The 23063-nt window shown below is 59.4% G+C and overlaps 2 protein-coding genes across 2 annotated transcripts; both read right to left on the bottom strand.

Annotated features, from left to right (window-relative positions):
- Positions 1 to 451: 451 nt before the first annotated feature.
- Positions 452 to 20599, bottom strand: DOC2B (double C2 domain beta). The gene is made up of 9 exons (XM_041001386.1): positions 20074 to 20599; positions 11987 to 12066; positions 9709 to 9783; positions 8755 to 8864; positions 8513 to 8639; positions 6035 to 6192; positions 1955 to 2036; positions 1389 to 1485; positions 452 to 972 (listed from the first exon to the last, which is right to left on the bottom strand). Exons 1-9 carry the CDS (start codon positions 20444 to 20446, stop codon positions 836 to 838), a joined length of 1239 nt encoding a protein of 412 aa, XP_040857320.1. The 5' UTR covers positions 20447 to 20599; the 3' UTR covers positions 452 to 835.
- Positions 3115 to 3437, bottom strand: LOC121170310 (60S ribosomal protein L22-like). The gene has a single exon (XM_041001389.1). The coding sequence runs from the start codon at positions 3420 to 3422 to the stop codon at positions 3168 to 3170; it is 255 nt and encodes an 84-aa protein (XP_040857323.1). The 5' UTR covers positions 3423 to 3437; the 3' UTR covers positions 3115 to 3167.
- Positions 20600 to 23063: the final 2464 nt, after the last annotated feature.

The following is a 23063-nucleotide window of genomic DNA, read 5'->3' on the forward strand; positions in this document are numbered from 1 at the left end:
CCAAGGCTTCCTTCTCCAGTCCCACTGGCTTTGGGAGGGCCAGCATACCAGGGGCAACCAAGCCTCCGCCTGAAGCCAGTGGGAGTCTTGACTGAGCAGGCCAGGCAGCAGTGTGTCCTGAGCATCAGCCCCACGCCCCGGGCCCTCCATCCCAACACATGTGCCCCGGGGCGGATCCTGGGTGTGCACAGCTCCTTGCACCATCACCTCCCTCACTACCTGCAGGGTCCTTTCAGCACCGTTTCCCTAGCTGGCCTCCCTCCTTCGAAAAGCCTTCCTGCCTCTCTCTTTGGTTGTGTTCCGGCTCTGGCGGGTGGGTCAGGCTGCTCTGGACACTGCATGTCCGTTGTTGTGGTTTGCTCCTGGCTCCCTTGGCAATGGGAGCGCCCTGAGAGCGGGCCCCAGGTGGAACCAGCAGATGATGCTCTTGCCAGCTGGCCTGTGTTCACTGGATGGGCTGGCACCCCATGCCCAGGCTGCTGTCTGCTGGCCCAGCAATACCAGAGAGGAATATGTGTGTCCCAACCTCTCTGTGGCCATGCCTGGGACTCTTGGGACATTCTTGGCAGTCATGCTCACCTCCTCCAGGGCCTTCACTGGCCCTTGGGTGCTCCACACTCTGTGCTCTCAGCCTGGGCTTTCTCAAGGACCTCTATGTGTCCGGGAGTATGGAGGCTGAGGCCTTCTCCTGGCCTGCCTCTCTGCCCTCCCCAGCCCTGGGTCCTCCGAGCCGCTGTGTGTCTGGGCAGGTGTCCTGGACTCCCCCAGTGTGGGGGCTGCAGCCCTTGGTGGTGGCTGAGGAAGCCTCGGGCCTGGCAGGTGCAGGGCGGGGCGGTCAGTCGCTGAGCACGGCCCCCGGGAGCTGACTGGTGAGCGTGTGCCAGCGCTCGATGCGCTTGTCTTTGTTTTTTAGGCAGTCAAACCAGTGCTTCAGGCGCTCGCCCTTGGCGTTGATGCCCAGAACCACGCCACCTGCAGGAGGGGTGCAAGGGCTGTCAGTGGCCCAGGGAGGCTGGGCCCTGGTGGCAGTGGACCCCCACCCCCTGGATTCTGTGCTCTGAGTGTGGACAGAATTGGACCAGGGGCTAGGCCTTCCCTCTACCTGCACCAGGAAGGGCTGGGCACACCCCTGCATGCAGCAGTGACCCCCCAAACTCAGGCAATAGGGGCCCAGGAGCTGACCCATCCCAGCTGCTGCATACTGCCCCCTCCCCATCACCGTCAGGGCCTGTTACTTCATGGGCCCTCGTGTTGCCAGGGGCAAGTGGCTCATGATCCTGGCCCTCCCTGGTAGCCAAGAAGGTGAGTCTGTGGTGAGTGCAGGGCCTGTGCCTTTGGCTAAAGCCAGGCGAGGCCAGCAGCTGCCCTCTGTCCCCGCTGCGCCTCACCGATGAAGTCGTTGGACTTTCCAATGTCGTAGTCCCAGACGGTGACCTCCAGGGTCTTCTTGGCCAGGTCCCCGTGCTTGATCTCGTAACAGAACTCCTGCAGGCCAGAGCGAGGGTTAGGGGCTCAGCCTCCTAGGGGCTGTGGTGTGCGGAGGGCATGGGCGACAGGTGGCACCTCACCCGCACTGCTCAATTCTGCCCAGGGGTCTACCCTGTCTTCCTGCCTGCTCGTCTACTGCTCTCTCAAGCTTCTGGACTGCTCCCCTTCGCTTCTGGGAGCATCTCCCATCAGCCTCTGCTGGCCTGGCATGGTTGGGGTGGCTTGGGCCTTTCTAAGGCCCTCTGTTCCCAGCCACCCTTGCTCCAGAGAGATGGGGTGTCTAGGCTGAGGTGCTTTCCCGGGTGGGGTTGTCTACACACACCCCTCCCTCCTTCCCCACGGCCGTGAGTCCCTCCCGCACTGCCCTGTGGCATCAGGGCTGCCCCCCCTTACTCCCAGCCCTGTGCTGCTCTCACAGTGACCCTGGGGGACAGGGCATGGTTTTGTGGCACTCCACCCCTCGCACCTCGTTGAACTCAGGGTTCAGGGTCCTCTTCTTCACGGCTGTCTTGTGCTTGGATCTCTTGTCCACGTCCGGCTTCAGGTATCTGGAATCACAGGAAGACCAGGCAGAGGGCTGTGGGAAGCCCTGAGTGCAGACAGGGCAGTGGGACTGGGCTGAGCTGTCTGCCTCTGGGGAGCCCGTGGTGTCCCAGTACTGCATGGTGGGGGGCACAAGGGGCCAGCAGCAGCTTTACTCTGCTCCTGACGGGGCCCTAGACCACCCCACACTGACCGCTAGAAGCAGGGTTTCTCTTGTTTCTGGAAGCCTAAGTTTTGAAAAACTCACATTTCCACCCAAGTATTTTTAACAGAATTATACCCTGGCTCAAGCCTTTCAAACTTTTTTTTTTTAAGATTTATTTACTGAGCCCAGTGTGGTAGCATAGCAGCTAAAGTCCTCACTTTGTACGCACCAGGATCCTATCTGGGTGCTGGCTTTAATCCTGGCAGCCCTGCTTCCCATCCAGCTCCCTGCTTGTGGCCTGGGAAAGCAGTTGAGGACGGCCCAAAGCCTTGGGACCCTGCACCCGGGTGGGAGACCCGGAGGAAGTTCCTGGCTCCTAGCTTCAGTTTGGTGCAGCTCTGGCCATCGTGGCCATCTTGGGGAGTGAATCATTGGGCATAAAATTCTCCTCTTTGTATATCTAACTTTCCAATAAAAATAAAATAAATCTTTATAAAAAAAGATTTATTTACTTAAAAAACAGTTATAGAGAAAGGGAGGAAGAGGGGCCAGGGTTGAGCACGATGTCTTAATTGGCTAATCTGTCTACAAGTGCTGTCTTTCCATATGGATGCCGGTTCGTGCCCTGGCTATGCCACTTCTGGTCCTGCTCCCTGCCTGTGGCCTGGAAAGGCAGAGGAAAATGTACCAAAACCTTGGGACCCTTCCACCCACATGGGAGACCCAGAGAAGACTCCTGGCTCCTGGCTTCGGATTAGCTCAGCTCCGGCCACAATATCATTTGGAGAGTGAACCAGTGGATGGAAGATTCTCTGTAAATCTGTCTTTCCAATTAAAAGAAAAAAAAAAAGAGGAGAAACAGATTTTCTGTCCACCCCAGTGACTGATGCACAGCCACCCCAGCCTGAAGCCAGTCGCAAGTAGCTTTTTTTTTTTTATGGTTCCCAAGTTTTATCCAAGAACTCATACAAAATATTGCAGAGAAATGAGTTTAATCCTCCTCCTCCTCCTCTTCGTCCTGGTTGAACTGGAAGTATCGCAGCTCGTAGCTCTCCTTGGCGTTAGCAACGACACGCAGCCAATCATGTAGGTTATTCTTCTTCAAATATTTTTTGGTGAGATACTTCAAATACCTCTTGGAGAAAGGCACCTCGGAGGTCACGGTGATCTTGCTCTTGCTCCGCTCGAGGCCCACCACTCCGCCGCCGAGGTTCCCGGCCGTCCCGTTCACCTTGATTCTCTCCATGATGCACGGGCGCCATGGCGGCAGCGGAGGCAGAAAGGAGGCGGACGCAGCACGCAGACGCCAAGAGCACGCCCAAGCAGCTTCATCTGGTATCTTACAGGGGTTCAGGGGCTTAAGCACTGGGGCCACCTTCTGCTGTTTTCTCATAAGCAGGGAGCTAGACCAGAAGTAGAGCAGCCAGGGCTTGAACTAGAGCCCATTTTGGGATGTTACTAATGCAGGTAACAGCTTAACGTGCTATACCACAGCACCAGCCCTAAGTCTTTAAATTTTGTAACAGTTTTTTTTTTCTACTTATGTAAGAGGAGACACACACACACACACACACACACATACACACACACTCCCATTTGTTAGTGTACTCCTCAAACCAGGTCCAAACCAGCACCTCAGAATTTCTAGGTCCTGGCAGAGTGGTGAGCCCCTAAACATCACTGGCTGCCTCCCAGGGCCTGCATCAATAGGAAGCTGACTTGGGATCGGAGCCAGGACTGCAACCCAGACACGCAGGTGCCCCAAGCAGCCTCTCCGCTAGGAGCTGCAACACCTGCCCCTCTCCAAGCGTTTGTGAGCTGCCACTTGTTGAAACAGCAGGGGCACCTGACTACACCAGCACATGGCACCGTGGGCAGCGTGCTTGTTGGCTCAGCCTGGAGGAAGCTGCCTGTGTGAATTCACCCGGGCCTCCTGTGTCCCTGGTAACCACACAGCATGCTGTCATATGGATGTGCCACATCTTATTCACCTCTTCCTCTGCTGATGGCTGTTGGACTGTTTCCAGGTTGTCATGGTTACAGGCATCCCTGCCAAGAGGAGCCCTCCTCCTGTGCTGGGGTTCCATGGTGGTGCACACTGCAAGGACAGTCATACAGTGTGGGGCGCACACTCCCCGCACCTGACTGGACACGCACAGCCTCCCAGCTTCCCTTGAGCAGCCGCACGCAGCATGCTCTCTCACTCCAGTCTCAAGGCAGCGGGACACGTCATTTTGGTAATGTGTCACATGGAAACCCTGTAGTGCCAGCACCTCTCCTGGAGTCGGGTGTCAGACTGTTACAGCCAACAGCCTTCTTTTTGGAAAGGCAGAATCACGTGATGGAGAGAGGTTGAGACAGAGATCTTCCATCTGCTGGCTCACTCCTCTAGATGGCTGCCATGCCCAGGACTGGGCCAGGACAGAAGCCAGGAACTCCATCTGGGTCTCCCATGTGCGTGCAGGGGGCCAAGCGCTTGGGCCACCATCCTCTGCTGCTTTCTCAGGTGTAACAGCAGATTGGATTGGAAGCAGATTGGACTGGGAGCAGGGCCATGGGGACTCGAACTAGTACTCTGATACAGGGTACCAGCGTCACATGTGGAGGCCTAACCCCCCAGCCGTAAGGCCGGCCCCTGGAGCCGTGCTCCTGAGATGCGCTCCACAGGGTGTGAGCCTTTCACAGCATACAGGGCGGTGGCTTTCAGTTTGTCCCCAGAGCTGTGTGACGAGCCGCACAGGGACCCCCAGAAAGCACTCGTCATTCCCAGCAGAAACCTGGTCCCCCGAATGATGCTCGCTTCTTCCTCCCAAATGCCCCCGGCATTGGTTATCACTCATCTGCTTCCTGCTTCCCTGGATCCACCCCCACGAGCTGCAGCCCTGCACGGCTGCCCTCTCTCCCTTGGCATCAAGTCTCCAAGGTGCATCTGTGCCCGAGCGAGCAGGTGCTGGAGCTCCCTGCTGACAGACACGCACTATTGCAGGCCACATGAGCAGGCCATGTCGTGTTCACCCACTACCCAGTGGACAGGCCTTGGCTTTGCCGGACACAGGCTTGTCTCACTCTTGGGGGGCATCCCTGGGGTGTACAGTGGCTGGGTCAGATAGGAACTTGGCGTTGAGCCTTCCCAGGGACTGCCAGTGATTTCTGGCACAAATTTTTGACAAACGACAGAAGTTTAACGGTGGCCATGGCAACAGTGCCCAAGTGATGCTCCCTGTGGTAGACGGCACCTTGGCAGTGTCCCCTCTGGCATGGCCCACTCCTGTCTTGGTGTCCTAACTCCTCTGTTCCCCCACCCTCTTTTTCCTTTACCTCCCTTCTGTTGAGCCAAATCCTGCCCTCTCCGCCTCCCCCTCCGCCAAGTGTGACCCTTTAAGACCCATGTCACCCTCTCAATGGCCACCAATTGCTCCCTCTCAGCCTGGCCAGGCGCCCAGCCCCTCCTCCTGCTTGGTGTCACTTTCATGGGTGGGAGGTCCACTCATGGGCAACAGACAGGGTTCCCTTGCTAGACCTCTGAGATATCCTGGCACAGTCTCCCACCCTCTTCCAGCTGCCCTGGCCCTCCAAGGTACTGAGGTTGTGACATGGCCTGGATGCACCATCAGGAAATAAATACTTTCTATCTGCATGAACTTACAGAGGCACTGAGCTACTTACTGCAAGCCTTAGTTTTCCCATCTGTGAAATGGGCTGGCCACCTTCAAGCCCAGCAGTTGTCAAAACAGCATGTAAGAGAAGATGCCCCTATGGATGCAGTGCCCACCGCCCGCCAGGCACTTCCCCAGGGCCCGCCACACCAGATCCCGAATCTGGCCTCCCTGGAACTGAGGAGGGCGGTCACTCACTCACATTTTCACGTAGGGGTCTGAGTAGCCGTTGGCGTCCATGGCGGCCAGGTGTGCGCAGCGCACGATGCCCACGAGCAAGCCCTGCTTCTGTGAGCTGTACTTGAGGGAGATGAGGATGCGGCCCCGCTCCTCCAGGGACTTGTCCTCCGTCTTGTCCACCTGTCGGGCAGGGCAGTCGCTCAGCTGTCCTTGCCTGCTCCTACACCCTCCCATACTGGATGGCCTCCCTGTCCCTGAGCCTGGCTGTCACCTTCATGCTCACCCTGACCCTGACCCTTGCTGTCCCTGGACCTCCACAGCTGGTCCAACATGGCCGGATGCACGGACTTGAGCCGAGAGTGGACTCTACCGCCGGGAATGCCCGGGAGCGCTGTGCGAGGCTCTGGAGGCACAGGGGAGAAGACTCTCCTGCCGCAGCCTCTGCACGACTTGGGCCACTGGCCTGTGGCTGCCAAGGGTCGGCAGGGCAGCCAGGCCCTCCACAGTCCTGCTGCTCCAGGGCCACGGCTTCCCCTCATCTGTCCTGCCCCTCCGGAAAGCCACACCTGCTCACCCTCCTGTGCTCTTTGCGCTGTCAGCTGCAGCAGTCCTCGCCCCTCCCCGCCTTCTTCTTGTCGCAGACCGCTGCGGGGACCACCTGCTTCCCCTAGACAAATCATGAAGCTATCAAAGGGGCCACAGGGAACTCCCTTTAGTGCCAGGCACAGGGAGCTGTGGGGAAAGGGGAACAGCAGGGGACCACATGCGACAAGAACCTAGCTCTGTATCCTCCAGGGTGGACAGGAATGGAGCCGGATGGTCATCTCTGGGTTCAGTCTCATGCCAGGCACTCCAGCCTGCCACACCGTGGCCCCAGGTCCTGGTGCTTCCTGGCCAGCTCAGGGCCAGGCTGGGCCTCTTGGAGAGAAGCCAGAGCCTCCCTACCCCCCACCCTGTCCCACATCTTGGCAGCTGCCCCGTGCCTCCAGGTGGGCCTCCCCACTCCGCAGGCCACCACGGATAATGCCCTTCTGAGCATCCCCTTACCCAATTCCTTCCCAGCTATGGCATCCCAGCGGTCTGCTCCTCTACCCCTGCCCTGCCCTGCCCTGCTCAGGCACACATGCTATAGCCTTGCTGACCCTGTGGCCTCACCCTGTGGCAGAAGGAAGAGACACCTAGCAGGGAGGATGTGACACAACCCTGGGGCACCATGCCCACAGCAAACGATGTCACGGCATCTAGTACCCACCCTGAGCTCAGAGGTGGTGGCAGCACGATCCTCACCATGGTGCCTGGGCAGCAAGGGCAGCGGGTGAAGCTGTGTGTGTGTATGTGTGTGGACCTCTACGATGAGCCTGGGGTCAATGTGTATGAAGTGCCCACACTGAACAGCATTAATAGGGCACTTGGAAAAGTTCATGCAAGTTTGGGTTTAAATTTGTGGTAAGCCTTTCTCACACTACACATTGGCTACGAATATTGTGAAGACCCCTCCTACAGGAGAAGGGGTATTCCCTGCAGGCTTTTCAGGGGCTGAATAGGGTACTCTGGGTCATTTCGTCTGTCCACCATCCTGTGTGTCCTCAGAGCCACAGGCGCACACACGCGTGGCTGCTGGTTGACACCAGCAAAGCTCAGAACAGCTCCAGGAGGAGCCCGCGCGGCCTCTCGTAGGTGGCGCACATCACTCAGGAAGACCGGTTTGCCTGTGGCTCATGACTAATATTAACACACAAAAGGTCATGCCCATCACCCGTGTCTGAGTGGGAGAGCTGTGACAAGGGAACAAAGGTTGATTAAGCTATGCCAAAAGACAGGGCCAGATGCTGCAGGTGGCTCGGCCTCAGGTCCCTCCTGCCCCCCCACTGGTGCTGGCCACACCCGCCATGGTGGCCTCCTCCTCACTCAGGCCCCCAGAATGGAGCAGGGGGGGATGCATGCTGCTGCCCGCATCCTGAACACTGGGCACTACTGGCTCACTTCTCCGGAAACAGGGGTAACAAGGCATGGAGACGGGGCGTGGGAGAGCGGCCAGGACAATCAGAGCAGGATCTGCGAGGGCTCAGCTGCTGGGGCCGACCGGGGAGCCATGCATGCTGATCCTATGTTCCAGCAGGAGAGTGTCTGGGACAGGACTACCCTGTCCCCCCGGGTGTGTCACGGGCCCCAGCATGCCTTGCACATTCCCAATGTGTGTCTGCTTCTGGCCCGGCTGCCCCAGTCCATGACTACCTGGGCCTTCCAGAGCCCCGGCCTCAAGCCTCGGTACCTGCTTCCCTTCTGGGTGCAGCTCCTCCCTTCCCTCCCAGTCATCACCTATTTTGGGCGCCTCCTGGGATGCGTCCTTGTGGTCACCCAGGGCCCTCCCCCCTGTCCCCACACCTCTGTGAGCTCAGATTCCCCAAGTTGTCCCTGCTCCGCTTGGTCCCGCCTGTCTCTCCCGCACCTGCAGCCTGCCGGATGCGCGGCAGGTGCTCCCTGGGCGGTGCCCGCTCACCGGCAGCTGCTTCTCCAGGCAGATGCTGAACGTCCTGGTGTGGTTGGGCTTCAGCTTCTTCAAGGGCACCCGTGTCTCTCCGATGAACTCATTGTGGCGGAATTTGTCCTCGTCACACACAGAGATCCTGAGGTGGGGGAGGCACGGGGCATGGCTAGCGCCTCGGACACACTGGGTACCCCCAGTGGGCTTCCCGAGTCGGCAGGGATGAGTGAGGAACAGATGGCCGGGGCCTCACCCACCGCAGGGTCTTGCGGACCATGTCCTCGTCCGTGATCCCGTAGTAGGTGAGGGTCTCGTTCCACATGGGGTTCAGTGTGTTACGCAGGGTTTTTGTTCTCAGCTTATTGGCCTGCAGACAGCAAGAGGGGTCTTGATGGGGTGAGGGCAGGAAGTCGTCCCCCCAGGACAGTCATGTCCAGTATCTGGAGCTGAGTGGAGACCACTGCTCGGCCGACTATCATCTGGAGCAGTCATCCCAGGTGCCCCAGGTGCCCAGTGTAACCCCAAGATCCTCAGGTACAGAAGAGGGCAAGTGAGAGGGAGGTCTGGCTGAAGGGGGTCCCAGAGAGGCCACAGGGCTGGTTTTGGGCATGCAGGGAGGGGGTGTGAACCCAGGTATGTTCCTGTCACGAGCAGTGAACCACACCAAACAGTAAGAGGTACACCAAGAAGACAGATCAAGGCCTGATTTTCTACATTAAGGGTCCCCTTGGGGCTGTGGTATAAGGGCAGACTTTTTTCTCCCTCTGCAGAGGCACCTGCTGAGCTAGTACTATAAGCACTGCCTGCTCTGCCTGCTAGGTCAGGCACATGGAACAGGAGCTGTGGGCACCTGCACTGGGCACACTGCACTACGCAGTCAGAGAGGCCCACAGCTCACTGAAGGCGCCAACGAGTCCTGCAGTAGAGGGATCTGTTGAACCAGGTGTTCCCAGATCCCTTTATGTACATACAATATTAACCTCCAGCTGGGCGTGTCTCTTATAAAACACTGTTCCCAGGGCCCCTCATCCCAGCAGACAGGTGACGCTGACTCACAGGGCCCTGGGAGGCTGGTGGGGTGTGACACGTGCAGGTACCGTGTGCAGCTGGTCACCCATCAGCTTGCTTGGGCCTAGCTGGGGAATAGGAGCCCCAGGCCGTGCAGGGTGGGCAGAGCTGATCAGTTGCTTCTCCAGGTATTACTCCCTCACCTTACTGGCTCCTGGCAGCAGGTGCAGCTTGACGTAGGGGTCCGCCAGCCCATTGTGGTCCATTGGTTTCAGGCCCTGGGCAGAAGACAGCAGAGCGTGTGAGCTGGGGGGTTGGGAGTACAGGGCAACCAGGGCCTCCAGGTGGCCAGGGCCAGCTGAGGGCCTCCTGGCTGGATCCATGCATGGGCCTCTTTCCAGAAGCCTCTGGGCCACATCCTTGGGTAGAGGAGGAGCAGGGGGCTGGTACAGTCCCCTCTTGCCCTCAGATGGATGGGCCAAGGTCTCAGGGAAATCATAGGCCTGTTTGGGGTAATCCTCTTAGCCCCCTAGAGGTCCTGCGCTGCCCTGCTTTGGGCAGGTGCTCTGCCAGACTCCGCCAACATCCCAAACACAGTCTCCAGCCCCTGGGAGCTTCCCCTCGGGCCCCAGGAAAGCCGCCAGGCTTCCAGTCCAGGGCCGGCGGCTATGGAGGCTCCGTCCACCAGATGGCGGCCGCACCCGTTCTCCGTCCAGCTCGGCGTGCAGCCGGGAGCCCGCGGCTCACACACTGCCTCCTTCCTCACCCTGAGGCCGGCCCTATTTCCATTCTGGGATGGCACTGCCAGGGTTTTCTACCCGGAGGCGTGGAGGAGAGGGCGCGGCTGCTGCCATAGGGCCCCTGCCAAGGTTCTGCCCCTGCTGGGGTCACCTCGCTCCCTGGTGGGCTGGGAGGTCTAGGGGAAGGCTCAGGCTTGCCCCCTGCTCAGCCCTGGGCTGTGGGTACTTCCCAGCTGAGCTGGTGGAGGCCTGAGCCTCAGGTTCCTCACCTGGAAAAGAGGCCCACAGTCATACTGTCCTGGGGCCGGCATGAAGGGAAGAGTGGTGCAGCAGTGGGGCTGGCAGGGCAGGAGTTTGCTGCCCCCCTCCCAGTCCAGTCACTATGCTGCCACTGGCACTACCCTGGGCTGGCAACGTAGAGTTGTCCATAGGGCACAGCTGGCGGTGTATCTTTACTCCACAAACCACAGCCAGAGTCCCCCGGGCCTGTGGATCCTGTTTGGGTTTTCCTGGTTCTTCTGGACTCTGTGTGGCTGTGATTAACCCTATTATACACAGAGCAAACTCCGGGGTGGCCAGCCTCCCTCAAGACACTCCTGCTGCGGCTCCCATCTCAGAGGCCCAGCCCTTCCCATGCCTGTGCAGAGCTAAGAGTGTCACAGAGAAGGTCCTGGAAGGTGCAGGCGCCACTGTGGGTCTGGGCCCCTCATCCTCCATCCATTATCGGACATAAGCTAATGTGTGTACCCTTGGGGATGCTAGATTGGGATGCCCACATGGCCGCATGCATCCACACACGTTCACACACACACACACAGTGGAGCTGGGGAGGGAAGGCAGCCACACACATTGTGTATGTGTGTGTGGGGTGTCCTGGGGTCCGCTATGGAGGGGGCTGGAGGGGCCTGAGAGCCTGGACAATGTCTACAAAGCAGGGAGATGCCAGAGAGGGGGATCCGCCCTGTCGGGGCCCTCAGAGGAGAAGGAAGGGGGAACACAGCAGGTGCACGGCTGCAGGCCTCAGATGGGTGGTATCCAGGGCTGCAGGGCTGTGGTGGCCTGCGCTGGGCAGAGGCAGTGCGGGGTATGGGGGAGGGGCAGTGCCAGGCAATCTGTCCCCTAGGGAGTGCAGGCAGCTCAGGGTAGGGCCTCAGCTGGCAGTGGGGGAGGATGGGGCAGGGGTAGGCATGGTCGGGAGGGCTGGGGTGGGCTGGTGCAGGTTGGGGCCAAGCAACTCTGCTGGGCTGCCTGGCCCGTCTATGGCCCTGCCGAGGGCTCTCCTAGGCCTCGCAGGCCCTTACCTTGCGAGAGAACATCAACTTGGGCACCTTCCTCCCAGAGGGAGCCATGTGGGTGTGTGGGGTGGGGGGAATGAAGCAAACAGCACCAGTGAGAACAGAGCTAGTTGGGGGGTGGGCTGGGAGGCGGTCCACAGCCACGCCAGAGAGCCAGGCTCCGAGCATGAATGGAGTCAGGCCTCCTGTGGCCCCTGTGCGCAGGGCAAGAGCTCAGAGCCACCCATCTGAGTCCCCTGGCACCCTCCCCACCCTTGCCCTGTCCCTCTTGGGACAGCTCCTCCCCACCCACAAGGTCCTCCTCCTCCTCCAATACCTGCCTGGACAGGGTGAGGGCAGCACTGCACAGCCCCACCATACAGGGCAGGGCTGGGTCCGACCCCCATGAGATGGGGCTAGGGCAGAGGGCAGTGCTGGGTCCAACTCCCACACAGGGCGGGGCCTACCTTGGCCTTGCTGATGGTGCAGTGGAGGGCATTGCTCTCGGGGTCGTAGAGCAGGCTGAAGTCCAGGGTGCCCAGGGCAGCTGCCAACAAAGGAGGGCCTGGGTCACACCGAGGTCTGGCCTGCCGTGCCAGCCCCCGCGTGGCCACAGGGACCTTGTGCCATCAGCAGTCATCCGCAGGGGGTTTCAGCAGGTGGAAAGGCAAGGCCGGCGTTCCTCTCTCCTGCTCCCAGGGCTGAGCTCAGGGCCTCCTGCACGAGCAGAGCGCTCATCCCAGTGTCAGCTCTGGACGAAGCCACTGAAGCACAGCTGCTGTAAAGCAGCACCGGATGCCACACAGCTGCTGGTTCAAGTCTTGGCCACTCTACTTCTGATGGAGCTTCGCTAATGCACCCAGGAAAGCAGCAGCCCTCGTGGGAGGACGCTCCTGGTCCCTGGCTTCAGCCTGGCCCAGCCCTCGTCTTGAGGTTCTTTGGAGAGTGTAATCAGTACACAGGTCTCTCTCCATGCCTTTCAAAATAAATAGTATTATAAATAAAAATTACTCCCAAAGAATTTCTTTATCAAGATGAAGCACAGAGATGTCACAGCTTGCTGGCACACTTCCAGTTTGCTGAAGCCAGAGGCACATTTTGACATCCCTGACAATACAGCATTAGTTAGTTTGTTTGTTTTTAATATTTATTTTATTTGAAAGGCAAAGAGACAGAGAGAGTTCTTTCATTCGCTGGTTCTCTCTCTAAATGGCTGCAATAGCTGGGGCTGGGCCAGGCTGGAGCCAGGAACCTAGAATTTCATCCAGGTCTCCCATGTGGGCACAGGGTCCAAAGGCTTTGGACCATTTTCCTCTGCCTTCCCTGGTAATAATCAGAGAGCTGGATCAGAAGTGGAGCAACCAGAACTTGAAATGGTACCCCTTTGGGCTGGTGGATTCAAAGATGGAGGCTTAACCCACTGTGCCACAACACCGGCCCCATGAGCACAGCTCTAATCTACATAAACATGTGTACAGAATCCTCAAATTTTACAAAAGAAAATGGTTCAAGTCTACACAGGTGCATAATGTTGTGTCTTGCAGGTAATAGGCAAAGATGTAAAGGTGAACCACCTGTTTTTTTTTTTTTCCCTTTGTCACCAGGAAGGAAAGCATGCCAGTCTCCATGACAACCGCCACCATCTGAGCACCTACTGTTTGCCAGCCCCACCCAGCCTCCCAGTCCCATCCACCCCGGGGAAGTGATGGCTTTTGCCTCACCTTGCAGGAGGAGCTGAGGCTCAGGGAAGTGGGGCGTTGGGTCACCCCCAGTCTCTGTGAGCAGGTACCTGACTCACTCCCAGCCCCTAAGCTCTGGGCCCCAGCCTTGGATCTCCATTAGCTGGGTGGGGCTCATAAGGCTCTGATGGCAGACAGGGCCAGGTCTGGGAGGGCTACAGGCCCTGGCCGTCCCTCCTCCACATGCAGGCTCTCAGGGCTGGCCTGTGGCTCAACCCTCGGGCTGCAAGGGGCCAGTGGAGGGCGCAGCTGTGGCCTTCCACACCCAGCACCAGGCCAGGGCAGCCACTGGACAGCAAGGGGTGCATCCCCAGCCATCCCCCAAGGCCTGGTGCTATTCCAGGCACGGGGCTGGTGACCTGATGTCACCTGCATCCATTCCTTAGACTCCCAGGATGGGGACATGAATGGGGCAGGGTTCCTGTCCCCATGGCCAGCACTGCTTACTGGAGAGAACAGATGAAAGGTGTTTGTCATGGCAGAGTCTGCTGGGCCAGGAACGATGGGGCCTTGTAGACGCCCGGCCTCTACAAGGATGGCCGACATCAAGGAAGGCTTCCTGGGGGCGGGGGAGCCGATACCTCCCCTGACCCATCATGGACAAGTTAGAGCTAGCCAGTGGCATCAGGAGGGAATGGGAAGGGCCTTGTGGTTTGCTTTGCCCTTGCAAAGGCAGAGCTGAGGAGGTGGGCCCAAGACCTCATGGCCTGGGGGGCTCTAAGGATCCTCTTTCTGGCCCTTCACAGCAAGACAGTGCCTATCTCGGGCCAGTTCCATGAGTCTGCAGGCCCCTGGGTGACCAGCTGCCCTTCATTCTGGGGCAAGGATGGGTGGAGTGTTTGTCTTGCTCCCAGCAACCCTGCCGGTGTGGGGCCAGGCACGCGGTTCATGGCCTGCCTCTGCCTACAGCACTGGCTAGACTCTGGCTCGCCGTGTGACTGGAGCATCCATGCCTCTCTGTGCCCTGTTCCCTTTTCTGCAAAGTCCCTGCTCATAGCGCTGTGCCCCAATGATGCCCAGTGCCCGGAAGCCCAGGGGAGGTAATTATAGCAAGCGTAGACCCACTTAGGCGACTTTCCTAGAGAACTGGCCTGGCCCCTCTGGGACGCGTTCTGAAACAGAGCCGCCCCATCGGGATTGCTGCGGAGCGGGACGCACTGGCATTGCCTGATTCTGCTGTGTGTCCCGACCACAGCCTGGACGCGCAGAGGGCTGGGAGGGGACCCCACCCTACCCTGGGTGGTGGTAGTGTGGAGGGGTAGGGAGCCTGTTTTTGAGGTCTTCTTCACTTTTCTGTCCCCTCCTTTGTCGTCAGCCTGAAACTCCTACACAAGTATTTGTCTCTGGTCTTCCCTCTGGGAAACCAGGGGAGAATACTTGTTAAGACTTGTGGCCGCGAGCCAGCGTGGGAAGCAGCTGCCTGTGACACCGGATCCCACGCCGGAGTACATGAATTTCAAGTCCTGTCTGCTCTGCTCCGATTCAGCTCCTCACGCATCTGGGAAGGCTGGAGGTGCTGGACCCTTGTCACCCATGTGGGACACCTGGATGGACTTCTAGGCTCCTGGCTTCAACCTGGCCCAGCCCTGGTGGTTGTAGCCATTTATGGTGGGGCGGGTGAAGGTAGATGGAAGAGCTCTCTCTTTCTCTGTCACTTTGTCTTTCAAATAAATCTTAAGAATAAAAAGAGCTGAGCCTGATGTGGTAGCCTAGTGACTAACTCTTCACCTTGCATATACCAGTTCTAATCCCGGCTGCTCCACTTCCCATCCAGCTCCCTGCTTGTGGTCGGGAAAGCAGTTGAGGACGGCCCAAAGCCTTGGGACCCTGCACCTGTGTGGGAGACCGGGAAGAGGCTCCTGGCTCCGGATTGGCTTAGCTCCAGCCATTGCGGCCACTTGGGGAGTAAACCAGTGACAGAAGATTTTTTTGCATCTCCTTCTCTCTATAAATCTGACTTTCCAATAAAAAAAATCTTTAAAAAAATAAAAAGAGCTGTGTCCAAACAGAGTCTACAGGGGGCTAGCACAGGGATCCACCCACAGTACCTCAGAGGGCATGGGTTCAAGGCCCGGCTCTGCTCCCACCCACCCAGGAGGCAGCAGGGGATGGCTCCAGTACTTGAGCCCCTGCCACACCACAGGAGAAAGAGACCTACATGGAGTTTCAGGGCATTTGACGATGGAGCAGTCAAATACATTAAATGAATCAAAGTGTTAAAAGAAAGAATTGGGGCCAGCACTGCGGCAGCATGCTCCCATGTGGACTCCTCAGCCACACCCCTTCCACGGGTTTGGATCGCGTCTCACCAGAGTGGGACTTGGACATCTGTGATTTTTTCCAGGTTCGCTGTCCCAGAGAGTTTAAGCTGGTGAGACACAGGGGATCTGGGCTCCCAGGGAACTCCCTGCAGGTAGGCCTGGATGCCACTCAGTGGAAGCCACTCCTACCAGCCACTCCCTCCGGACAGGGGGCCCAAGCCCAGCTAGCCCGAGAGCTACACTGAAGGCCTCTAAATTTCCCAGAAAGTTCCAAATGGTTAAATAATGGTTAAGACTTAGCCTGTCCCACGGGGGACCCAGGTCAAGTTCCAGGTGTTCCACTTCTGATCCAGCTCTGATGTACCTAGGAAGGCAGGGTAAGCTGGCCTGGGCACTTGGGCCCCTCCCTGTCACCCATGTGGCAGACTCAGATGGAGTTCCAGACCCCTGGCCTTGTATAAGACCAGTCCTAGTAATGGCAACCACCTGGGGGTGAACTAGGGAATGGGAGATCTGTTTTTGTCCTTTTCTCTCTGTAACTCTGCCTTTCTTTCTTCCTATCTTTCTTTCTTTTAAAGATTTATTTATCTTATTTGAAAGGCAGATGTACAGAGAGGAAGATCTTCCATCCGATGATTCACTCCCCGGTGGTATGCCGATCTGAAGCCAGGAGCCAGGAACTTCTTTCTGGGTCTCCCACATGGGTGCAGGGTCCCAAGGCTTTGGGCCGTCCTCAACTGCTTTCCCAGGCCACAAGCAGGGAGCTGGATGGGAAGTGGAGCTGCTGGGATTAGAACCGGCACCCATATGGGATCCTGGAGCATTCAAGGCGAGGACCTTAACCATTACGCTATTCACTAGGCCCAACTCTGGCTTTCAACTAAATACATTTTAAATGATAATAATAAGGAAAGACTGGTGAGGAGAGAGAGCAGGGAGACTGCAGGGGTGGGACGGGTGTGGCTGTGAATGTGCCCCGCACCACACCTGTGCTATGGTGGGGCCGGACGGTTGCCTGGCTGCTCCATCCATCCTGTGGGAAGCACACACCTGTGGAGGAGTGTTGTGGGCAGGCGCTGACGGGCCTTGGGGAGGCGGCAGCCCAGGCAGGGCCCTGCAGAACTCTCCAGTGCTGGTTCAGAGCTCAGCATCTCCTGCCGTGGGGCTTTCTCTAGGGCTGACGCCCCAGCAGGGCTGATGGACACTGACAGCTGGGCTCGACCTCGCCCTGCACACGCACACCACTGGGCACAGGAAATCTCTCCCAGCAAAAAAAAACAAACAAAAAGATATCCTCAAAAAAAAAAAAAAAAAAAGAGTCCATTTGTTTAAGAGAGAGAAGAGGGGAGGAAGAAGAGAGAAATATTCTTCCATCTGCTGGTTCATTTTCCAAACACCCACGACAGCCAGCCAGAGCGGGCCAGGCTGAAGCCAGGAGCCCACAGCTCTGTGGGGTGTCCCGTGTGGGCGGAGCTGTCTCCTGCTGCCTTCCTGGCTGAATGAGCAGCGGTTGGACTGCAGACGGAGGTGCCAGGAGAACTTGATCCAGCACTGTCCTATGGGATGCGAGTGGCCTGACCTGCAGTGCTGTAACACCAACCTCCAGCTGGATTCTTAAGCACTATCTGCCCCTTAAAAACAAATTCAACCAACAACCAAGCAAACACCTGTGGTGAGAACCCAGAAAATGACGAAGCCTGAGTCAAAAATGCTGGGGAAACTGAGGAACCAAGCCAGGCAGGGATGGCGCGGAGGGGCGGGAGGGGAGTTCAGGGCAGCCTTGCTGCAGAGCAGGGAGAGCTCTGGTCCCACGGCCACAGTCATGACATCACTGTTCTCTTCCTCAACTTCAGCCCCGTGGCTCTGAGGCAGCTGGTCCCTCCCCCGTGCTGTGTCTCCCACACTTCAGGATGGGGTACACAGTGCCAGGAGCACTTCACTGTCCTCCCTGGCTGCCATGCAGCTTCCCTCCCACCACACTCAGGCACTCACTAAGCCAGCACCATGCATCAAGACACTATGGCAGCTCTGGGCCAAAGAGGTTCTGGGCTCCCAGCAAGGGGTCCTCGGCTGGCTCCCCGCTGAGGAGCGCCTTGGCAGCACACCCAGTGTTCCTGGCTTTGTCCTTGCTCCAGACCTCTAGGGTGAAACTGCAGGCTCTGGATTAAGCACAGGTCTCAGGAGAACTTCTGGAAGTGGTTTCCCGAACCTGAAATGGTGAACTAGGGCAAGAAACAGGTCCTTATCAAACCAAAGACTTGCTTGTGAGCTGTGATGCCTGGAGCCACCACAGACACCTTGGACCAGAAGGATTCGGCTTGGTACACGGAGACAGCATGACTTGGTTTGCCCCTGGATATTCCACACACGAACAGGAGCAGGGAACCCACTGCGATGTTCAGCCCAAGAGAAAAGGAGAGTGGCCATGTGGGCAGGCAGGAGCGTTACCCAGGACGACACCCGGGAACCACTGCACTGCCACTTGCACTGGATTCCTACTACTCGCCACCCAAAGCCTCCGAGTCACTGCACCATCCAAAACTGGAGCTTTCTGTGCAGGTGGCCCTGGAGGGGTTGCTGCTGATGGTGGTGTGTCTCCAGCGACTGGGGCCCTGTGCCCCTGTGGCAAAGAAGAAAGGAGGTGTGGACACCCAGGTTCACTTGCTTGTGCCCGTCCCTGCCCCTCCAGGTGCCTGGCTGGAAACAAGGGCGCCCCGGGCCCCGCTCCAGCCTTGAAGTGACTTAATAAAGATGGGCTTCAGAGGGGAAATGGAAAGGTGGAGTAAAATAAACAGCACTTATCTCCCAGCCTGGGACAACACAGCAACCGCCCTAATTTCTTTTTGTTAGAACAGAGATAATCCAATAATTAGGGCAGCAAATAGCATAACCCTGGCTAAAGCCATAATGAACCATCTGGCTTGAATCATTTAGGCTTATTCCAGGGATCTGGCTGTCAGAGCACAGAGCAGTGACTGGCTGCTGGGGTACAGGGTGGAGGGCAGACCTGCCCCCCCAACCTGTTCCTGGACCCCTCTGACAGCAGACACTGAAGGGCCCCAAGTGTAGGGGTGCTGCCTTTGCAGGGCTGTGGCAGGGGCGGTGGGGAGGGGGAAGAAGGGTTCCATACTGGTCTTGGCTCAGCCAGTCTCCTGGCTAGCTCTTCTCCAAGTGTGCCCTGCTGATGTTGACCTGGGTGTGGCCAGCACATAGTGCAAGCTCACTAAGTCACGTCCAGCAGGTGCTGTTGACTCCATGAGAGTCAACCCCCTGCCAGCAGACGTGTGTCCTATGTCCTGATGCCTAACCCTGGCTCCTCTGCCCCACTACCCAGAGATCAGACCTAGCCAACTGGTGGGAGGCGGGGTGGCCAGCCCAGGCGTGCTGGCCTTCTGGCCATGTCACACAGAGGATCCTCTGCAGCACCAGCAGGGTGGGCTGGAGCTGGGGCAAGCCCTGCCCCACCTACTCACACCCTGGGTTAGCAACAGATGCTGCCACTGGGAACAACCACCCAGCTAGCTTCTATCGGGGCAGTCTGGGCCTCAGGGCAGTCCAAAACAGCCTCGGGTCCCACAGGCCAGCGAGAGAGGGTGAGCTGGGCGCTGGGGTGGGGGAAGATTCAGGACCCTGAGCTCCCTGCAGTAAAATCTCCACACCCATTTTCCCCAGCTGGTGGCGAAGTGGGGAAAGAGGAATACCCCTGACCCCGGGTCCCCATGCGCAGGACCCAGGGCTGAGCCTAGAGCCCCTCGTCAGCGCCCTGCCAGCACTCCCCGCACCCAAAGACTCTGCTCAGACCGCGACCCCCGCCCGCTTCGGTTTTGCCCGCCAGCCCCGGGTCGGGTTGAACCGGGCCTTGACCCCTTGGCCACAGGCGCTTGCCTGTTCTCTATGGCTCAATGCCCGTAGGAGGGGGTGCGGGCCGGGCCCCTTCCTGTCCAGGGGCCGCGGGCGTAACAGGTGGGGCGAAGGTCGCCGGGCCGCCGAGCGCTGCGGCGGGGTCCACGCAGCGAGAGGAAGGATGGCCAAGGTTTCTCCGAAGGACAACCGGCCCCGCGGTCTTCCCGGTCCTCGGCTGCCGCGCCAGTCAAGCCGCCGCTCGCCGCGGGCTGCTGGGCCCACCCAGGAGGCCCGGTCCCCGTGCAGCCGGGGCCTGTCCGGAGCGGCTCGCGCGCAGGGAGCTACCGTGCGGCCGGCAGCAACTGGTGTCTCCCCGGGGCGCCGCTCCGCCCTTCCCAGGAACAAAAGCCGCCGCCCGCGCCGGAGCTCCGGGCAGGCAGACCAAGAGGGGGGCGCGGCGCGGGCTCAGGGGAGTCCGGCCCCGAGATGGGACGCCTTCCTCCTGGGGCGCGCTCAAACTTCCCACCTCTCCGACCCGGGTCAGCAGGTGTCGGGCAGGGCGCGCTGCGCGCTCCGAGCGGGCGCGGGAGCCGCGGGCGGCGCGCGGGAGAACGAGGGCGTTGCGCCGGGGGTCCCGGGGGAACCCGGGAGGCCGCGGCGCTCGCCCTGAGCGGGGAGGGGGCCGTCAGCGACGGAGACTTGGAAACTTACTGCAGTCGTCCGACTCGTAGCCGTCGGCGTCCGGCTCGTCCTCGGGCGGCTTGGCGGGCGGCCGCGCCGGGCTGGGGCCGGGGCTGGGGCCCGGGCTGGCGCCGTAGGCTCCGAAGAGCTGGTCTACGTCCTCCTCGTCGTCGCGGCCGCCGTCGGAGGGGCTGCGGCGGCCCGCGCTGGCCGCGGCCGGGCGCGCGGGGGCGTCCGGGGTTGCCTCGGCGCGCAGTGCGGTGTCCGGGGGCAGCCCCCGCGGGAAGCGGGGGAAGTAGTCGGAGATCTGCTTGATGGGCCGGATGGGGCCGGGGCACACGTCGATGGCCATATGCTCCTGGATGCTGATGGTCGCCTTCTCCCCGCGCCGCCGGAGGGTCATGCAGGCAGCCCTGCCCCGCCCGGGCGCGGCCCGGCCCGGCGCGACCCCGGCCCGCGGGCGGCTCAGCAGGCCCGGCGGGGGCGCGGCTGGGGGCTGCGGGCACGGCCGGCGGCGCCCCCGGACGGCCCTGACGCGGCTCCTGCCGGCTCGGCGGTGGCCGGCGAGAGTGAGAGTGCAGGGGCCGGCAGGCAGGGGGCGGGCCCAGCCCGCGTCACCCGGTAGCAACCAAGCAGGGTGAGTGCGCGGGCTGCGCGGGAGGCGCGGAGCGGAGCGAGCCAGGCGGCGCCACCCGCTCCCGCACTCGCGCTCACACCGGCGCGCACGCCGGCCCGGGACCCTGCGCGCGCACAGGGCGGGCGGCAGGCCAGGGTCCTCGTGCCTCTGGCTCTCCGTGGCTGTCTGCATCAGCGGGCAGCAGGGCAAGCAGGGTCCCTGGGCCACGTAGTTCCGCGTTCCTGCGCGGGCCAGCACACACTGCCACTCTCAGGACACACGCAGGTGTGCAGGGAGCCGCGAGCACGCACACGCGTGTGCGGAGCGTTCGATGGCAATTCCGCACACATCTGCAGCACACACGCACACACAGAACTGCACACGCCAGAGATGGTGCAGGATTCTGCGGCACAGAAACCTCCCTCTCCCCAGTCACCTGCCCCCCTTCACTAAGGGGGCACACAGACACCCATGCAAATGCTCAGGGAACCCTGGACATACCTTCTGTCTATTTAGCGCCGACCACATTCCCAGTGGTGCAGCGACCTGAGCTCACAAGCCAGCAGGACTCGCACCTCCCCCACCCCCTGTGCAGGTCACTTGCACAGGCACTTGGCATGCCTCACTGCCACTGAGCCTTTCTGTGCCCAAGGGACTCAGGGTGGGTAGGCACTCAGAGTAGGGCTTCATGCAGAGGGAGTGACATCAGGTGGGTCTGGACAGTGAGGAAAGAGGCAAAAGCAAGGTCGGTGCCTGCCCACTCGCCCTCCCACTGGGCCCAGAATCCAGCAAAGCAAGCAGTCCAGTCCAGGTGGCCATCTGGCTGCCTGAGCACCGGCTGCTGCTGACACAGGTGTGTCCGTGGAAGCCTGTTGATATTCTGCCTTGCGCTGGTGGATCAGGGATGCTTGTCTTCTTGGCTGGGCCCTTCCCAGGGGTCTGAATGAGGGCCCCAAGCCTGGGTTGACCCTCTGCCATGTGCCAAGTGTGGGGAGCAGCTGGCAGAGAGGTGAGGCCTTGCTTCTCGTTATGTCACTCAGGCAGATATTTGTGTTCTCTGGACCCACATATTCCTCCAGCCAATGGGGCCAACTCTGACCTCCGACCACGGAACAGCCTGAGTACCCACGCAGCGTGGGTTTTCTCTCCTGGCCTCAGGAGACCAGGCACCGTGGGAAGTGAGGACTGCGTGCTGGGTCGGATTGGGTGGTGGGCTGGTGGTAGTGGCCGCTGCGTGCCTCGGTAGGCCATCACACTCTGTGTCAAGAACCTTTGAAGGGGGTCGCCTGCTTGATTGCTGTTGCAGCCCAGCATGGAGGCACGGATGAGAAGGGGAAAGCTTGGGTCTGTGTGGGCTGAGGGCCGGCTGGTGGCAGGGCGGTGGCTGGAACCCAGCGACGAGGGTACCTGTGTTGCTGTACTGGATCGCAGACGGGCAGTTGACATGCAAGGCAAATCCCTTCTCCACAGCCTAAGGCCTGGGGAGTCCCAAATCAAACTCCAGCAGCACTGGCATCTGCTGTGCATCCAAGACAACACAGGGACGGTCACTGTCACCTCCTACGACACAGGTGGCTGGGCTCAGGGGGTCTGCATGCCCTCTGACTGGTCTGCTCGGGAAGGCAAAGCACACCCCATACAGCCGCAGGTGGAGCTCTGAGTCCACAGCACATGGGCAGCAGCAGGTGCCCTGCCTCTGCTTTTCACATTTGCTGAAGAGGTAAAGGTGCCGTGATGGATGGAGCCATGGGGAGACAAACAACAGAGTCCTTCACTCTCCGGGGAGGTAACAGTCTTCTCAGCTTGCCCTCCCCAGACTGCAGAGCTCAAGGTCCGGACGGAGGTGGAAACACAGGCAGAGAATCTTATTCCTCAAAGCTTCCTGAGGCTCAGGGGAGAGAGCCCACACCCACTGAGCAGGGGGAGCAGGGGCCGAGATCCTTGGGGGTGATTACCCCAGCTCCAGCACTGCGACTGTGAACCAGCAGGTGGAAGATTTCTGTCTCTCTGTCATGCTGTCCTTCAAAAAATCAGTTGAGTTTTTTTTTTTTTAAAAGATTTATTTATTTTTATTGGAAAGTCAGATATACAGAGCGAAGGAGAAACAGAGAGAAAGATCTTCCATCTGCTGGTTCACTCCCCAAGTGGCCACAATAGCCGGAGCTGAGCTGATCCAACGCCAGAAGCCAGGAGCTTCTTTTGGGGCTCCCACATGGGTGCAGGGTCCCAAGGCTTTGGGCTGTCCTCTACTGCTTTTCAGACCACAAGCAGGGAGCTGGATGGGAAGTGGAGCTGCTACAACACGAAGTGGCTCCCATATGGGATCCTGGTGTGTGCAAGACAAGGATTTTAGCTGCTAGGCTACTGTGTCAGGACCCAGTTAAGTCTTAAAAAAAGAAGAAAT

This window comes from Ochotona curzoniae, unplaced genomic scaffold, assembly GCF_017591425.1.
Source record: "Ochotona curzoniae isolate NIBS_2020 unplaced genomic scaffold, NIBS_Ocur_1.0 scaffold_2453, whole genome shotgun sequence".
NCBI classification, from domain to species: domain Eukaryota; kingdom Metazoa; phylum Chordata; class Mammalia; order Lagomorpha; family Ochotonidae; genus Ochotona; species Ochotona curzoniae.

Coding starts and splice junctions, on each gene's coding strand:
- DOC2B (XM_041001386.1), bottom strand. CDS start 20,446: ATGACCCTCCGGCGGCGCGGGGAGAAGGCGACCATCAGCATCCAGGAG. Junction 12,067..20,073: donor CTACGAGTCGGACGACTGCA/GTAAGTTTCCAA, acceptor CTTTGTTGGCAG/CTGCCCTGGGCACCCTGGAC. Junction 8,640..8,754: donor ATGGTCCGCAAGACCCTGCG/GTGGGTGAGGCC, acceptor CCCCCACCTCAG/GATCTCTGTGTGTGACGAGG.
- LOC121170310 (XM_041001389.1), bottom strand. CDS start 3,422: ATGGAGAGAATCAAGGTGAACGGGACGGCCGGGAACCTCGGCGGCGGA.